The following is a 17,923-nucleotide window of genomic DNA, read 5'->3' on the forward strand; positions in this document are numbered from 1 at the left end:
TAAGGTTGCAAGAGAACATTAATAAAATGACAACATAAAAATGTAGTTTTAGATAACATTTTAAATAGATGTGTCTCCTATGTATGCTGACTTTATGGAATATATTGACTTTTATTGTCCTAAATACCAACTGTGTGATGCCTTGGCAGTGTGCAGCCTTTCTGTGGCATTGCTTAAAAAGAGTATTTGAGTAACTCTCATGTTGTGTAAGGTGACCATTCTGTTCTTTGGGGTTATGAAAAGGGAAATAATGGTGTTTTTCCTTTTCTTTTACCCCCTTTTCCTTCTCTTTCCCTCCATTGCCTTCCCTTTCTCTGCTGTTTGGCTCTTTGTTTTTCTTTTTCCCATGATGACGATTTCAATTCCACTAACCCATGGATGGGCTCAACTCAATATGTGTTTCGCTTAACAGTGCTAACAATAATACAAGACAGAAAGAAAACCTGCTCTTGGTATCAAAATCTTGGTCTTACAACTTTTGGCCTAAAACCAAACTGAAGTGATGAAAGCTTGAACCATTATCACATTTCCTTTCGCTGCTTCTCTCTCCCCACACAAAACCTTTACTTGCTGAGTTATCGTCACAATTTCTACACGCTGCAGCATGGTGCCATGGCTGCTGACACGCAGGTTAGCGCAGCCCTCGCTACGAGCTATGGCTCAGCTGCTGCAGTAACATTCATGCTTCTAATGTACGTGAGGTAAAATGGTTTAATTTAAACACATAGTGAGTAACTTGCATTAGAAGTAATGTTGACTGAGACTGTGCCAGGTAGAACCTGTAGCTCAGTGCACAGCTGTGTTATGCTGTGAAGTCAGTAGCTTTCAAAATATTTTCCTAAGATGATGTACAAATGTTACTTAGCTAGTAGCTAAAGCAGAGAGCCTTTCAAAGGCTAAAGGTACACTGACATCATCTCCAAAAAAGAGACGGACAAAAAAGTCACAGTAGGCAAGAACGCTGCCTTCCCTGACTTCCTTCCTATCTGTCTGATTACTCATCCAGCAACAAATGCGTGACCACAACAAATATCTTGACCACAGCAAAACAACAAAGCTTCTGTACTCTTGCTGCCTGAATGACCAGTTGCATCCAAGCTCATAATAATGTATTTTTTTTTCAAACTCACACTATGGTTTTCTTTGAGAACTGAGCTTTTGTGGGAAATGGGTATTGGATACGTCCAAGAAGCAAAATTCAGTTGCTTGCTAAACGAATTGGCACAATCTAATGCATCAGAGTACATGGCTTTTGAATCCATTGTTTGAGGTGCATGTGGTATTAGTGCTACTTTCTTCTGTATTTTTAGTTACATATAGGTATAGAGAGATGTAAGTATGTATGTATGTGTTTGGCCTTTTCCCTCATTTTTCAAGTTTTACTGTGAACAGTACAAGGAAGGAGGCAGATAACCTTTTGTTGCTTAGCATTGGCAAGATAATAAAATGAAAACAAGATTGTAGAGTTACCTAAATTGGCTTTCTAAATATGTACCAACTCATTAGCTGCAATGGAGCCATTTCATCTTTACTGTTTGTCAGGACAGAAATTAACAAAACAGTAGTTTCTTGGGAGCTTATTCATGGATTCCCTTTAAATTCAAGCCCTCTCTGTTATACTTGGAGAGACCAATTTATTGAATCTGACTGTTAGAATTGTTAGAGGGAATGGTAGATTTTTACTCTGGCCTTTAAACAGTGTTGCTGGCTTCCAAGTAAATGATATTTAGAGCATTTTGTGCTCCTGATGTCATAACCTCTCAGCCTCACGAGGCAAGGGGACAACCTGGAAGGTATAAACCAAGAGAGTTGTATGCGAGCTTTTTTATAAACAGGCAGCAAAGGAAAAATTTGAGTATATAAATCCATTAGGAAGAAAAATCTTTCTTTGTGGATATGTGACTCTTTTCCCTATATTGGTGCCTAAAATAATTTTAAGCATCGATATTTCTCTGCAGCATTCTGTATGCAACCTCAACATTCAAAGAGAAGAACTATAGCTTTATGTCAGTAGCTAGATAACTGAAAAATGAAGCACTGAAGAGCTGAAAATTAAATGTATTTTAGTAAAATGAGTATCTGAAGATTGCGGCATCACTTTGGCAAAAAATAGTAGATAGGCCATAAAAACAAAGTGGAAATATGAATTGGTAAAATAAACACAAAAAATAGGATAAGAATTCATAAATCTTCAAATGAAAACAGTGTACTTCTGTTTTCTCAGTTTAGCTGAAATCTTAATTTCTGAACTTTGTTGTGAATTTATTTGAAAACTATCACATCTCATAGCAGTACAAAAGCAGCTATTCCCACAAAAATTAACTGTAAATGTAGAGACTTGAAGAATGATTGTGGATATGTGGACTGCACTTCTAAAGACCCCTTATGCTTGCAAGAACTGTTTAAGCTTTACGTGCGGATTGCTGTAACTGTTCAATATTAAATCTCTGTTAGAAAAGAAAAGAAACGAAAAAGCAATGAAATTGTCATTGCAGTCAAAAGGCTTTTCATTTCTGTTGATTTGCTTTGCTTTGCTTGAAAAGGTGTGGCCCAGAGCCAGAGCTATGAAGTGATGTAATCTCTGTCAAACAGCCAAATAGTGTTTTTGTTAGGAGAAAACATTTGCAGTGTTCATAAAATAAGCCTGTACATCTAAAAATGCTATGTAAAGCCCTCTTTGTTAGTTCACTCGGTAAGTATTTTTTCCACTGTGGTGGTTTTGGTTTGCTTATAGAGGTGTCCAAGCTTTGGGCAAGCTTCTTTCTTTTTCTTTGTGTTTTAATGTTGGCTATTTCATTTCAGAAAACATTATTTTTTATGTGGAAGTAAAACAAAAAAAAACATGTTCACGTTCTCAGTAGCAAGCTGAAGGATCTGGTGCATGTTGTAACTGACCTTGAACTTGAGTAATTTCTCCCCTATTCCCCCTTCATTTCCAGGGCTGCAGACTACTCGTTTAGGAAACCATTTGGAAGACAGAGTAAACAAGTTCTTGCGACGACAGAATCATCCTGAAGCTGGAGAGGTCTTTGTCAGAGTGGTAGCAAGTTCAGATAAGACAGTAGAAGTGAAACCAGGAATGAAATCCAGGTTTGTCTATTTATTATAACAAAATTTAATTGTTAAATTGTTCTTACACTGTCTTCTACGTAAATAGAGAAATACTGTGCCAATTTGCACCTTAACCCTATTGCAAATTTTTTGAAACTTAAGCATGAGTAAGCAGGTTGTGAAAGATTAGAAAAGCGATATGCAACAAGTGAGCTTGAAGGTGATTCCAGTTGTATTTTAACTGGAAGGAGCACATTGGTTTGAGCACATTGGTTTTGGTTGTGATGCTGTGACTCTCTATTACTAAATCTTCAGAGAGGGTCTGAGTGCTTTTTGGCCAGCATTACAGAATTCATAGTTTAGTTTTTGCGCAGTTGCTGCAATTCTGTTCCTTACTGTTCCGTCATTGTCATTTTCTAATTACTTAATGAAAAATGAAACGTTTGAAAGATTTATTCTTGGAAGTAGTTTGTTTTTAATCCATAAAGAACATAACAACCAAAAGACTAAAAAAAAAAAAAAAAAGGAAAAAAAACTTTTTGTTTGTTTGTCTATTCCTTCCCATGACCTTGTCTATTCCTTCCCTTCAAACCTTCAGGTTTGTGGATTCGGGTGAGATGTCAGAGTCTTTCCCATACCGTACCAAAGCTCTCTTTGCATTTGAGGAGATAGATGGAGTAGACGTGTGCTTCTTTGGCATGCATGTGCAGGAGTATGGCTCAGATTGCCCACCTCCAAACACAAGGTACTCTTTATTTCTGTTATGGTAGCTCACACAGAGAGAAAATCTTACTATATTCACTGCTAATAGCTATGTTCACTGTTAAAAACAGAAAATTGGGAGATACATTTCAATTCTGTGGCACAAATTAATCTTATTGAATGACTGCAGATGACTTTGGGAAAAACGAATTTCCCAACAAAAATGTTAAAATTTCTAAAAATCATTTTCTTGCATTTGATGCTTAACCTGGCCTCTTAATGTATACTCTTGCTGTCTAAAAAGCAGCTCTATCTTTTGCTCTTAAGAACTGTTTATACCATGTTAAGATGCTTGAATATTTATTAAAATAATCTGCATTCATTAATTTTTCTGTGTTCAGTATGAATGTATATGTCTGTGCTATGAAAGTCAGTTCTCAGCAGACAAGAAAGAATGATTTTTCTATCATTCTTCTCTCATTGCCATAGGCGTGTGTACATATCATATCTAGATAGTATTCATTTCTTCCGCCCACGTTGTCTCCGAACTGCAGTTTATCATGAAATCCTCATTGGATATTTGGAATATGTGAAGAAACTTGGGTGAGTGATCTTTGTAAAGAAAGAACTTTTTTTCTTAAAATTTTGCTTCACTTAAGATGGTCTCCTTTTTGCCCTGTCTTTGAGACATGTAGGACACATGTCTCTTCGGTGGGGAGAGTGGATTTTATCACTAGGGTTTTCAGCGATCCAGTGTAAACTTAAGCTTCATGATAAGATCCTGGACTGTTTCTCATCTGTTGTATAAATGGAGGTTATTGCCTCAACATATCTATTAAAAAAGAAAAATAATTAAAAAAAAGGCCAGAGGTCTGAATGTTGGTGAAGGTAGTTTTCTGATGAGATAGTTTTTAAGATAGCAGACGAAATTGTAGTTGAGATTTTTTTCTTTCCCTGTTTGTGACCTGCAGGTATGTGACAGGACATATCTGGGCCTGTCCCCCAAGTGAAGGAGATGACTATATTTTTCATTGCCACCCACCTGATCAGAAGATACCCAAACCCAAACGCTTACAAGAATGGTATAAAAAGATGCTGGACAAGGCATTTGCTGAGAGAATCATTCATGATTACAAGGTTTGCTACTATTCACTTGATGAATTGATTTTTTTTTTTCCATGACTTTTTATTTGAAACACTGTCTCACCCCACATGGTGGAGTTCCCAAAGTGACGGTACACATTCCTGCTGGGGTCCTTGAGGGAGAAAAGAAAGAGAAGAGCAAGTAAATTGCTTAATTGTAGCCCAATTCTTAACTTATATATATATGTATATATGTACATATACATATATTTAAAGTATATATGTGTGTGTGTGTGTGTGTATACATATATAAACAAATATAAAAATTGAGAATATCACTCATGTTTCCAAGGAAGTAAGCTTAAAATGGCAAAGATAGCATTTGCCACTCCTTATGTATTAACATTTACAAGAATTTCTTAGTGACGGTGCTGGAAAAAAAAAAAAGTGTTTTGATTGTAAGTGACAGCTACCAAGAGTGTAGAATCAGAACAGTCAGTATCAAGCTTTGTCCTCTGATGCAGAGTTGCAAAGATAGGATCCAACTAGAAAGTCTTATTTCTGTCCTAATAGTCTTAAAAGGAACTTGAAGAGAAGAGCTGGCTAACCTTGTACCTGTTAAACCTGTAGCTGGATTTAAGGTGCTTTAAAATGCACCCAAAACAGCTGCATAAAACGTCTGTTCCTTTCAGAGGTCAGGATCTGCTCCATGATTCCCAGCCTTTCTGGATAGGCAGTGCACAGAGCTTTATCTGGCAGTCAGGGAAGGCCAGAGGCTGCATACGGCCCTGCAGCCACAACAGGACTTGGTGCCCCTGCACGTGAGAGCTGGCCTGTGCAGACAGCTAATGCTCCCTGGGTTTCCAGAGCTTGTTACACACAGTGCCCAGCCCTGGCGTGCGGATGACGTCCTTGCACGCTCCCAGATTTGGAAGAGCAAGGAGCAGGTGACAGATACCTGCTGTCACCAGAACAGATTCCTCTCTTGACCAGGAGCATTACAAGGAAAGTTTAAGCAGTGTGGGCTTGATCAGTTCACGTAATAACTGGGGGAAGATTTGTTGCCTTTTCCAGGGGCTCCTCAGTCTCTCCCATTAGGTCAGGAGCATGAACCAGTTGCCTGATCAACTGGTTCAAGGGAGCCTCAGCAGCTGTATGTCAGTGATGGGCCTGGGAATGGGCTATTGCCCACATTGGCAGGTTGGCTCGCCCAGGAAAAAGACTGCTGCGGGTGGGATGTGAGCTGTGAGCATGGCTGCTTAGGACAGGACTGAGTTTGTGTTGTTGTCTGGTTCTCCTCTAAGTGGTTTTCATTTATTTTTGGCATTGTGTGATTCACTTAACAGGACATCTTCAAGCAAGCGACTGAGGACAGGCTGACAAGTGCCAAGGAGCTGCCTTACTTTGAGGGTGATTTCTGGCCCAATGTGCTGGAAGAAAGCATTAAAGAGTTGGAACAGGAAGAGGAGGAAAGGAAAAAGGAAGAAAGTACTGCAGCTAGTGAAACAACAGAGGTGAGTTAAATTCACTTGCTAGACTTGCTTCTGGATCAGAAGCAAATCCAGGTTTCCTTTAACAGCATTTATGATTTTCTTCTCGGATAACAAGCATACGGATGGCTTGTTTTTTGGAGATGGGGCTCTTTTGTGCTTTGCTTTGGGGGGTTGTTTACAAAACAGGAAGAGTCAGTTGTCATTTCAGCATCCCTATTCTCAGAGAAATGTGTTAAGCTGCTGTTGGATTGCATCATGACCGCTGCATTGGCTTGAAGTCGTTTGGCTGAACTTCTGGTTCACACCTTTGCAAATCACCTTCTGTAGTTGTGCTTGAAAAGGTGCTGTGTTTTTCAAAGCTGGATTAAATTTTGGCACCATTTGGCAAAGGTATTTGGATCAATTGCAAACTTTCCATCAGTGTGAATCATTGCTCTTGATGGTGGTATTCCTTCAGAAGCACTCTCTACGGTCTATAAATAGAAAAAAAAAAATTTCTCAGGCTCCCGGCCAGAATTTCATTAGTTGTTTAGATTTATGCATTTTGTCAGCAAGTGTATCAGAAAACAAATGGTTTTATTGCTTTTGTACTGTCCCTTTTATTCGTGATTTGCAGGAGGATATTTTGGGAATTAATTTAGAATGAAAATCTGAAGTCTGGCAGAATGAGGTGGAACCGAAAGCTTCACCTGGGGAGGAGCTGCGCTCAGCCTGGGTGTCCTGGCAGTTTGTGTACAGTATATATTGCACGTGACTGAGCAGAGCAATAGACCTTCATGCAGCGATTTCATTATGTCAGGAAGTGTCTTATCAACCCTCAGCAGCTTCTCTAAAGCTGTTACAGTTTATTGCTGTTTTTCTTAACCATAATGTTAATAGCTTTCACCTTTTTCACCTCTGGTTATAGTTTCAATTTTGAAATATTTCAACAGATTTAACACTATGAAAATATCAGGAAGGGAAAACTTTGAAGTTAAACTGTATCAGTTGCATTGAATCAAAGCATGCCCTTCCAGAGAACGTGCCAATGTAAAGTGCAGAGTGGGGGAAAGTGGGTTCTTAAAAAGCCCAAACAGCTGTTAGTTTCATACAAGTTGTGTGTGCAAAGGGAGACGATGCAGCCATGACTGTGAATATCCGTGTCTTTTTCTTGAAGTTCTTAGTGCTAAAGTTTGCACATTGAAGAGACCTTTTTAAAAGCCGGATGTAGCTGAACAGTGGCGCCCAGGGCTGTAGGTATCTGGACAAAATGGTGAAGAATCACAGTTTGGTTGTCACCTCTGAAGTTATATCCTTGGAAGGAACTGCACCAGCAAAGCAAAATTAGGGAGGAGAAGGGTGATGGCAGCCGCCTACAGCAGGTCACCACATGGCACACTTTTCTTTGCTGCATCTGCAGTCTTCCCAAGGAAGTTTGCTACAAATTCAAATGACATAAGCATCAGGCTAGAGATGATGGTGTGTACTATGAATTGAGGAAGACTTGAGGGGTAGGGCTTGTGGATTTTAGTGAGGAGGAATGGGAAGAAGCTTCTGGGTTTCCCTGTGTGTCACTATGGTGGCAAAACAGCAACAAGCACCTTTCCCTTAACTGTAAATTGTACTGACCTGCGCATGAATTCAGGTGAAATTAGTTCACGTTGATCCTTGCTGAACCTTCTCCTGGAAAGGTGGAGAATCGGATGTGCTGCAATAACTGGTTAGAAGAAACTGTAAAGAAATGCTGGATGATATTCAAATACTTTGGAGAAAAGTTGTGAAGGGATAAGATGTGTGGGAACCCTGCTCTTTACATATCTAGCAAAGCTGGCTGCATCAGATGAGTAGCCAAGAATTGAAACAATTTGGAAAAAAAAAATTTTGCAACTTCTTAGGATGTTTTAGAATAGCTTTGTATGGTGACCACATATAAACCAGTTAAAGATGGAGCAGAAACTTGACAGGATAATTGTATTCTTTCTTGGTTGACATTCAACTTTTAATCTCTGTTGATACTCAGCATGCAAAGACAAAGGAGACCATGTCATAATTCCATCAGCACAATAGAAAATTAGGGAGAGAAAGTCATTTGTTTGACTTTGTCAAACACAATTCTGTCAGTTTGTTAACTCCATTCTGAATGCATTTAAATGACTTGGGAGCTCCATTTAGCTTCCCATAAAATAGCATAATTTTATTTCTAAGCAGGTTAGGTCAAAACATTGATAAAACTAGTTGCTGAAAAAGCAAAGTTGGAAAGAGAACTTAATTCTAAACCTAATGGGTGCGATGGAGGGATGGCAGTGAGGCATCTGGTCTGCTTGTGGGATTGCTTTCTGTAGTTGGAATATTTTTGATTTATGTTTGAATAAATAGACTTACAAATAAAACCTGGTTTCTGCCCATGCACAGTGCTTGTGAAACTTCCTCATATAAATCAGGAGCATTTCAGTATCTTATTTTTACATTGTGAAAATCAGCATTTTAGCAGTCAGCGAGGGGATTTGTGGTGAATAGAGATATCCCTGCTTTGGGGTGGGAGGTGTTTTTTTAAAAAAAAAAAATTCAAGGGCTTTTGAAGTTTGAAACCTGTTTTTATTTCCATAGCTAGATAGCATTATTCTACATAGCATCATCTGACCTGAAAGACATGCCTTCTAATTTTATTTTTCTTGTTCATCACTGTAACATCTCCTTTAAAAGTCAGGCATATAAATCCTAATTGATGGACTTTCGAGCAAATTTTAAACTCTACTTACTTAGCATTCAGTATCTACATTTAGCATTCAGTATATGGTCGCTGTCACCTCTGTTGCTGTTGTAGCTTATGAGAAGGGGGGAAGAAAATAAAAGTACGATATGTATGTGTCACATGTGCAGCGGCCAGTCTTCAGAATAGGGACTAACGTGTTTGGTTAGTTTAAAATCCTGCTAAAAGTCTATTTTAATTTTAACTATTTCTCATCAGATATCAATAAAATTTTGTAAAGCAAGCAGCAGAAGCTGAAGTACAGTGTTTCAGAAGGAAGAAAAAAAAGACATAAATCACTTAATGTATATGCATAATGTAGATCACTTTTAAACAGCATTTGAAATTGCTTGCCTCCCAGTTTGGCTTTTGATTTTCCCTGGGAGATGGGATATATTTAACACAATGTGGCAGACTTGCAAGCGTTGGAACAAAGTCCTGCGACTGACAGCAAAAGCATTTCACTTTCAGTTAGAGTGAATGGGAGAGCTCCACATAACTGAACATTTTTCCTATGCATTTATTGCAGGGAAGCCAGGGCGACAGCAAAAATGCCAAGAAAAAGAACAACAAGAAAACCAACAAGAATAAGAGCAGCATCAGCAGAGCTAACAAGAAGAAACCCAGCATGCCAAATGTGTCCAATGATCTGTCTCAGAAGCTCTATGCCACTATGGAGAAGCATAAAGAGGTACTGTTAGAATATGCTGCATAAAGAGAATACTTTATTCATGTAAAATAAGGCATGATGGTAGTCAGAACTGAAAAAGCAGGAGTAAAGCTTTTGATTGCTCTAGATTTTTTTTTCTGTTGTGTAACAACATATGGACAGAGATTACCCTGAACTACCTTAGTTGGGTAACATTTATGGTACCTTAGTTGGGTAACATTTATGGTATACCATTTCTGCAATAGAACTTGAATTTTTATCTGACCTTGATGATTCTTTCCCCTTTTATCTGCAGGTCTTTTTTGTGATTCATTTACACGCTGGACCTGTAATAAACACCCTTCCTCCCATCGTGGACCCAGATCCATTACTTAGCTGTGATTTGATGGATGGGCGAGATGCCTTTCTCACCTTAGCCAGAGACAAGCACTGGGAGTTCTCCTCGCTCCGCCGATCCAAGTGGTCCACGCTGTGCATGCTCGTAGAACTGCACACGCAAGGGCAGGACCGCTTTGTCTATACGTGCAATGAGTGCAAACACCACGTGGAAACAAGGTGGCATTGCACTGTCTGTGAGGTACGTTGCATATATCATCCCAGGTGTTTTTCTTCACAGTAGCTATGCTCTTGCCCTCCAGACAAAGCTTGTTTTCCTGGGTATTGTCTAAAGCCCTCCAAATTACACCCTTTCTGATACAAGGGCTGCTAAGCATAGGAGTGGGTCTGCTGCAGTGGAGGACCTTTTCTGGAATAAGTGCTTTTGGTTAATATCCATGGAAAGCTGCTGTACTCTGGGATGGCTCCTGCTGCATCATTTGTTCTGCTGTAGCTGTGTCAGGCAGCCTCTCTGCACAGACAACGCTTTTAGCTTCGTAGTAGAGAATTTTAGGAGTGAATGGTAGGGCATGACTGTGCCACAAAGTAACTGTAGGAAGTAGAATGAATTCCTGGGCACCCCGATTAAATGTGTGTCCGTGAGAGGACTTAGCTCTGTGCAGGGCAGCTTTCACTCCACCTTGTAGGTGGCACTTTGTGTTCTAATGAGTGTGGCCACACACATGTCCTGGCCCCAGTGCAGCTCTTCACACCTTCCTCTGCCCAGTGCTAGAGGTTGTGCAGGTGAGTTTGAAGGGGTCTAGCCCCTGATGGGCTTGTGATGACCTCTGGCTGTAGCTGAAGCAGAAAAATGGTTGAATGAGTGCAGCCTAGTGTCCACAGTGGAGAGCAGTGCAAGGTCTGTGTCGGGAAGAGCTTTACTTAATTCCCCTGAGGAAAGCACTGAGTGGTGCCTTTTGAGGCAAGACTTCAAGAAACAGATGTACACACTAGGAGACTTAAGCAGTGGAATGAAGTATGGCCTCAGGTTTTTTCTGAGTATTCCTGTGTAAAGGAGTGATCTAGCAAGTGATCTAGGAGTTTCTCTAGCAAGAAAGCATAAGGCAGTGAAAATATGGACATTTCAGCTGACGGGCTGTTCAGCCTGTCTTAGGTTGAAACTTGAACTCTATTTAAGGGTCATTTTAGAGGAGGGAGAAAAAAGAAAAGAAAAAAAAAACGGCAGTTGGTAATCAGTAATTACATTAAGAATTGTCAAGTGAAGAGCAAAACCCAAATTTATAAGCACATAGGCTAGATTTGTCTTACTATAATCTCTGAGCTAGGTTTAGCTCACTAGTATGAGCGTGGTTAGCATAGTTAGAGCCAGATAGGGCTTGGAGGGGTTTCACGGAGCTTTCCGCTCTGTCCCTCTGCCCTTAGGGTCACTTGCACCTAAGCCTTCAGTGACACATGCTTGACTTTCTGAAGAACTTTGGTGGCTACATGTGCTCCTCAGTAATCTCTCCTGGAGCATAAGTTTTGAGGTTAGATTTTAAGAAAATTCTAAGGTGCTGCCATATTCAAAGCTCCCAGCAGGTTTTTAGGACAGTATGCACTGTCAAGAGTGTAAGGGTTCAGGTTCTTGGGACAGGTTCATTGTATTGCTGACATGTTTGAGAATTATATCAGCCCAGGCCTTGGCCATCTTTACAAACAGAGCCTTGGAGCTTTGCTTGGTGTGAGGCTGAAGGAAAAAAGCAGATTATTGCCCTGCACCAAACTGGAGCTTTCAGGAAAGCTTCATTGATGGGCCCTGTGTGTACAAGTCAGAGATGCAGGGAGCCACAGCCCAGGTTTTGTTAAGGGGGAATCTCTCCCTTATAGTCTCTTCCCTTTGTGCAGCTGCAGTCAAAGGTCTTAAACCTTTGTTCTGCTCCGCATGTTGTATTGGATTTAGTCAGCCCCGCTTCTATGCAGGGAAGGGAGTGGTTCCAGGTCCCAATTTTTTGTCACTTGTCCTCACACCACACAGTGATTTTTGGGGACTGTTTCATCACACAGTAATCTGATCCAGTTCAAAAATAGCTTTGGTAAAAGTACCACCACGTACAAAAAGGTCTGTGGAAATGTAGTCTTGAGGAGATGTCGCCTGTGTGAATCAGGAGGAGCATTTGAGCATCAAGTCACCTGTGCCTGGAACTCTTGCCACTTGCATCAGTGCTCTTGTATTGATAACTTTTGGTGATAAGTTCACCTTCTCTATCAACAAATTCGCTGTCTCTGGAGTTAAACTTAAGTCTCTAGGGGTTGTTGATCCTCTTTGTGTAGGGTACCTTAATTGAGAGAGAAGTAAATAGTTCCCATCCTTAGAAAGAACAAAATCCCAAATTCTGTGGGGTAATTTAACTTAATAAAATGAGGGCTCAGTCGCAGCCCTAACCTCCACTGTTACCCGCAGCAGTCAGGAACGAGTCACGTTGCAGACCCGCTCTGCTGTGGCAGCTTTGGAGGTTTCTGCCCTCATCTGCCCAACACTCCCTTCCCAGCGGTCCTCGTCCCGCTGCCACAGTGGCTGTGCAGCCACTTTTCTGCATCAGTGTGTTGGATGTAAACTGAAACTGGCAGCTCTTCATAACACACGGCTGTTGTCCTGCTTTTGTTTTGCTGTGTGTTTATAGCTGCTGAAACCCAAAGCGAGCTTCCACCTTGTTGCACGCGCAGCACCACTTTCTCGTGAGATCTTTTACTGATAGAGTTAATGCTCTAGATCACTGAGCTCTCGACTTTCTTTACTTTCAGGATTACGACCTCTGCATTAACTGCTACAACACTAAGAGCCATGACCACAAGATGGTTAAGTGGGGCCTGGGTCTGGATGATGAGAGCAACAGCCAAGGAGAGCAACAGTCAAAGAGCCCGCAGGAGTCGCGTCGACTGAGCATCCAGCGCTGCATTCAGTCCCTTGTCCATGCCTGCCAGTGCCGCAATGCAAACTGCTCATTGCCATCATGCCAGAAGATGAAACGGGTTGTCCAGCACACCAAGGGCTGCAAGCGCAAGACCAATGGTGGCTGTCCAGTGTGCAAACAGCTCATAGCTCTTTGCTGCTACCATGCCAAACACTGCCAAGAGAACAAATGCCCTGTGCCATTCTGTCTCAATATTAAACACAAGCTCCGACAGCAGCAGATCCAGCACCGCCTGCAGCAGGCGCAGCTCATGCGCAGAAGGATGGCTACCATGAACACCCGCAACGTGCCTCAGCAAAGTTTGCCTTCTCCTACCTCAGCAACGCCTGGTACCCCTACACAGCAGCCAAGTACACCGCAAACACCGCAGCCTCCTCCCCAGCCCCAGCCTTCCCCTGTAAGTATGTCACCAGCTGGCTTTCCCAGTGTGTCAAGAACTCAGCCCCCTACTACTGTTTCAACAGGAAAACCTGCAAACCCTGTCTCAGCACCCCCACCTCCAGCCCAGCCTCCGCCGGCCGCAGTGGAAGCGGCTCGGCAGATTGAGAGAGAAGCTGCCCAGCAACAGCAGCAGCTCTACAGGGTCAACAACATTAACAATGGTTTGCCTCCTGGGCGCCCAGGACTCGTAAACCCCACGGTGGGTTCAGTGAACCAGATGCAGCAAGTCAGCATGAATGTACCCCGGTCTAACCCCGTCAGCGGGCCAGTGATGTCCAACATGCAGCCTGGACAGTGGCAGTCGCCTCCAATGCCGCAGCAGCAACCAATGCAGCCCGGAATGGCAAGACCAGTTATGCCGATGGCAACACCGCAAGCAGTGGCTGGGCCGAGGATGCCGGGCGTGCAACAGCCGCCACGGAGCATCCCCCCAAATGCACTTCAGGACTTACTGAGGACCTTGAAATCACCAAGTTCTCCGCAGCAGCAACAGCAGGTTCTTAATATCCTTAAATCCAACCCTCAGCTTATGGCAGCTTTTATAAAGCAGAGAACAGCCAAATACGTGGCTAACCAGCCTGGGATGCAGGCGCAAGCAGGCATACAGCCCCAGCCTGGGATGCAGCAGCAGCAGACTGGCATGCAACAGCCGGGCATGCACACCCAACCAGGACTGCAGAACATGAATGCAATGCAAGCGGGAGTGCAGAGACCGAGTGTTCCTCCCCAGCAGCAAGGGATAGGGGGTATGAATCCCCAGGGACAAGCGATAAACATCATGAACCCTGGCCACAACCCGAGCATGGCAAACATGAGTCCGCAGTATCGCGAAATACTGAGGAGGCAATTACTGCAGCAGCAGCAGCAACAGCAGCAGCAGCAAGGAGGGGCTGGCATGGCAGGAGGGATGGCGGCACATAACCAGTTCCAGCAGCCTCAAGGACCAGGAGGTTACCCTCAAGCCATGCAACAGCAACGCATGCAACAGCATATATCGATACAGGGCGGGTCCATGGGGCAGATGGCTCAGATGGGACAGCTGAACCAGATGGGCCAACCCAGCATGGGGGCGGATGGCACTCCCAACATCCAGCAGGCGCTGCAGCAGAGGATCCTGCAACAGCAGCAGATGAAACAGCAGATAGGGTCCCCGGGGCAGCCTAACCCCATGAGCCCGCAGCAGCACATGCTCTCAGGACAAGCGCAGGCGTCTCATCTCCCTGGCCAGCAGATCGCCACCTCCCTCAGCAACCAGGTGCGCTCGCCAGCACCCGTTCAGTCTCCCCGTCCCCAGTCCCAGCCACCACATTCCAGCCCGTCACCAAGGATACAGCCCCAACCGTCACCTCATCATGTCTCTCCCCAGACTGGTTCCCCCCACCCGGGACTCGCGGTCACTATGGCCAGCTCCATGGATCAGGGACACTTGGGCAACCCAGAACAGAGTGCAATGCTTCCACAACTAAACACCCCGAACAGGAGTGCGTTGTCTAATGAATTGTCTCTGGTCGGTGATACCACCGGAGACACGCTAGAAAAATTTGTGGAGGGTTTGTAGCATTATGGGAGCATCACTTTTTTTCCTTTCGTGTTCTTGGACATTTTGTACTGAAAATTCAGACATCTGGGTTGTTTTGAATCCTGGATGGAACTGCTGCTTCCTACCCGTGGAAGAATGAATTGCTGTTTAAAGAAAAGAAAACAATACAAAGAATATATTTTTTTGTTAAAGCCAGGCGGTTAAAATATCTGGTCTCTTTTGTGGGTTTTTTTGGTTTTTATTTTTTTTGTTGCTGTTGACTCATACCTTTTTTTTAATGGGGAAAACAAGTTCATTATATTCATATTTTTTATTTGTATTTTCAAGACTTTAAACATTTGCGTTTAAAAGAAGAAATAATATTCAGAAACTGTTTCCTGAAATAATACAACATTATAATGTATCCCGATAACTTTGACATGTTGCGGGAAGATTTTTTTTTTCTATAGTGAACTCTGCAGGCGTTTGAAGTATTACCCCTGGAAAGATAGGAATTGACTCTTGCACACAAAAACACACATTGGCCAACGCCAAAATCCTTGTCTTGCAGATGTAGAAATTGTTGCTTTGTTTCTCTGATAAAACTGGTTTTAGATGAAAATAGGGATGATCACTCTTAGACCGTGCTGATTTGAATAGAGAAGAAGCATTCTTTTCTTTCTTTCTTCTATGTGAAACTTGAAATGAGGAAAAGCAATTCTAGTGTAAATCATGCAAGCGCTATAATTACTATAAATAAGAAAATCCAAGAAGATTCAATCACTGTATAGAATGGTAAAGAAAAAAACTCATTTCTTACTTATAATATCATATTGTTAAATAAACTGTGTGCAACAGACAAAAGGGTGGTCCTTCTTGAATTCATGTACATGGTATTAACACTTAGTGTTTGGGTTTTTTGTTATGAAAATGCTGTTTTCAACATTGTATTTGGACTATGCATGTCTTTTTTCCATTGTATATAAAGTATTGCTTAAAATTGATATAAATTACTGAAGTTTTTAACATGTATTCTGTTCTTTAAAAATCCATGTAAGAATGTTTAAGGTTTTTATTTATTTATATATTTTTTGATCATGTTCTTTGTAAGACATGGCTATGGATATTCACCCATTACCCAGAGCAGCCAGAGGCATCGATAGCAGTGGCACGATCCGTGGAGTATTGTAGGTAGCATGTCTGTTTTACAACACCCTTTAGTGATTGTTTCCTTTTCGGGGAGGGAGAGGAGAGGGGAATGGTTCCCATAGATTTAATACTTACAGGTGTTCATCCATAAGGGTTAACTGGAATAAATTATTAATAGCCGTTGCTTTTAAAAACTGCATTAATTTAGAGAAGGATCACCAATGAAAGGAAAAATAGAAAGTACTGAGTTAATTTTAGGCTAATTTATTTAGTCTACAGTAAAATATGAACCTATTGACTTTAACACTATTTTTCTGCTGTTAACTCTGAGTCTAGATTTGAGGGTTTTCTGTGGAATAAAAAATAACAAATCATGTACATGTTCCCTTTAATATCCTGTCCCCATGCCCTCATGTTCCTGGGATACTTGCCCCCTCCTCCCCATGAATTACTCGCTTGGAGTTAAAATCCAAGGAACCTTTCCCCATGTAGGTATGAATTAAAACCCCAACTAGCCTCACATTCCATCGCTCCAGGCGTTGAGGCTTCCCGATTACCTGCAGCTCGGATGGGATTTGCCACAAATGCAGCCACTAGCCCAGCTCGCAGCCTGCCCTTGCTGCTCGAGAAGACCTGGCACTCTTGGCATTAAGGTAGAGCTTCCTCCAGCCTTGGTTGTCCTGGGCAGCGCTGGGGGAGGACGGGGGAGAAGAGCAACTGCTCAGCCTTTGCAAAGGAGACATTTTAGCCCCATGCTGTGAAAAGCGCAGTGCGCTGTGGCGTTACTGCAGCCTCTTTAACTGCTGAAGGCCTCTGCTTAAACCTTTCTTGCAAATCTTAACTATTGTACCTTTTCCACCACCATTGGATTCATCTGCCCACGCAACTGTCTTCAGCAATTCAAGATGTCAAAATTGGGGCCTGGGGTGAGGTCAGTGAACACTAACCCAAAGCTTGTCCAAAAGAAATTGCTGTTTTTAAAAAAAGAAAAAGATGGAAAGCCCTGATGCTGTGTCTCATGCTGTGTACTTAAAAGAAGAAAAATACTATATTTGTGATCAAAAAGAGGAAACTTGAAATGTGCTGGTGTTTCTAATAAAAGCTGGTAAAACTGCTTGGATTGAAGGATGGTTCCAATTGGCTGGTGCCTGGTAGGATCAGCAAAGCCTGACACCAAGGTTAAGATAAGTCCACTCAGCCTTTCTAATACATGTAAATAATGTTTTGTAAAATGTTTTGTAAAACGTTGGCACCGCTTCTGAATTTCCATAAACAGTGTGGTGTGGAGCGTAGGGAGGTGGTGCAGCTCTCGTGTGCACCGTGCTCACATCCCACCCCTTGGGGAAGGGGAGGAAAGGCCCGGGGGAAGCCCCGTGTTGCTTCTCCCGCACGCTCAGCTTGGTTCTGAAAGGCGCTGGGAGCACGGAGCAAGGGAGAGGCCGTTTGCTGGAGCAGTTGTTCTACTTCAGGGCAGGTGTTTTACCAGGGAGAGAAGTGAAGTGCAGAAGTGAATAGGGCCAGACCTGGGAACACAGCCCATACAGTCCCAGCCAAGGTTTCAGTCCAATCTTTCTTAAAGTGTTAGAAAATTCAGCGTGTTGAAAGGGTGGATTGGCTTCTCATTTTGCAGATTTTTGCCTGTAAATATTTAGCTGTGGTGACGAGCAACAGCATCCTAGAAACCTGAAAATTTGCAGTATTGAATTTGCCATATGACTGCACTGGAGATCAGTGCAGGATCTTTATCACTGGAGGTGGTGAAGACCTTTTGTCCCTATTACAAGGAAATTGCTGAATTGT

General features: G+C 42.3%; 1 protein-coding gene across 1 annotated transcript in view; it reads left to right on the plus strand.

Moving 5' to 3' along the window:
• CREBBP (CREB binding lysine acetyltransferase) overlaps positions 1 to 16,497 on the plus strand; it is an 89,102-nt gene extending 72,605 nt beyond the window's left edge. The window contains exons 24-31 of the mRNA XM_088523103.1: positions 2,940 to 3,090; positions 3,650 to 3,796; positions 4,243 to 4,356; positions 4,725 to 4,890; positions 6,183 to 6,350; positions 9,587 to 9,748; positions 10,023 to 10,304; positions 12,845 to 16,497. Of these exons, the coding sequence (XP_088379229.1) occupies positions 2,940 to 3,090; positions 3,650 to 3,796; positions 4,243 to 4,356; positions 4,725 to 4,890; positions 6,183 to 6,350; positions 9,587 to 9,748; positions 10,023 to 10,304; positions 12,845 to 15,013 (3,359 nt within the window). The 3' untranslated portion in view covers positions 15,014 to 16,497. The remainder of the gene's footprint in view (positions 1 to 2,939; positions 3,091 to 3,649; positions 3,797 to 4,242; positions 4,357 to 4,724; positions 4,891 to 6,182; positions 6,351 to 9,586; positions 9,749 to 10,022; positions 10,305 to 12,844) is intronic.
• The last annotated feature ends 1,426 nt before the right edge of the window (positions 16,498 to 17,923 follow it).

Source organism: Tinamus guttatus, unplaced genomic scaffold, assembly GCF_059628265.1.
Source record: "Tinamus guttatus ecotype Peru unplaced genomic scaffold, ASM5962826v1 Tinamus_guttatus_pri_ptg000172l, whole genome shotgun sequence".
Lineage (NCBI taxonomy): Eukaryota > Metazoa > Chordata > Aves > Tinamiformes > Tinamidae > Tinamus > Tinamus guttatus.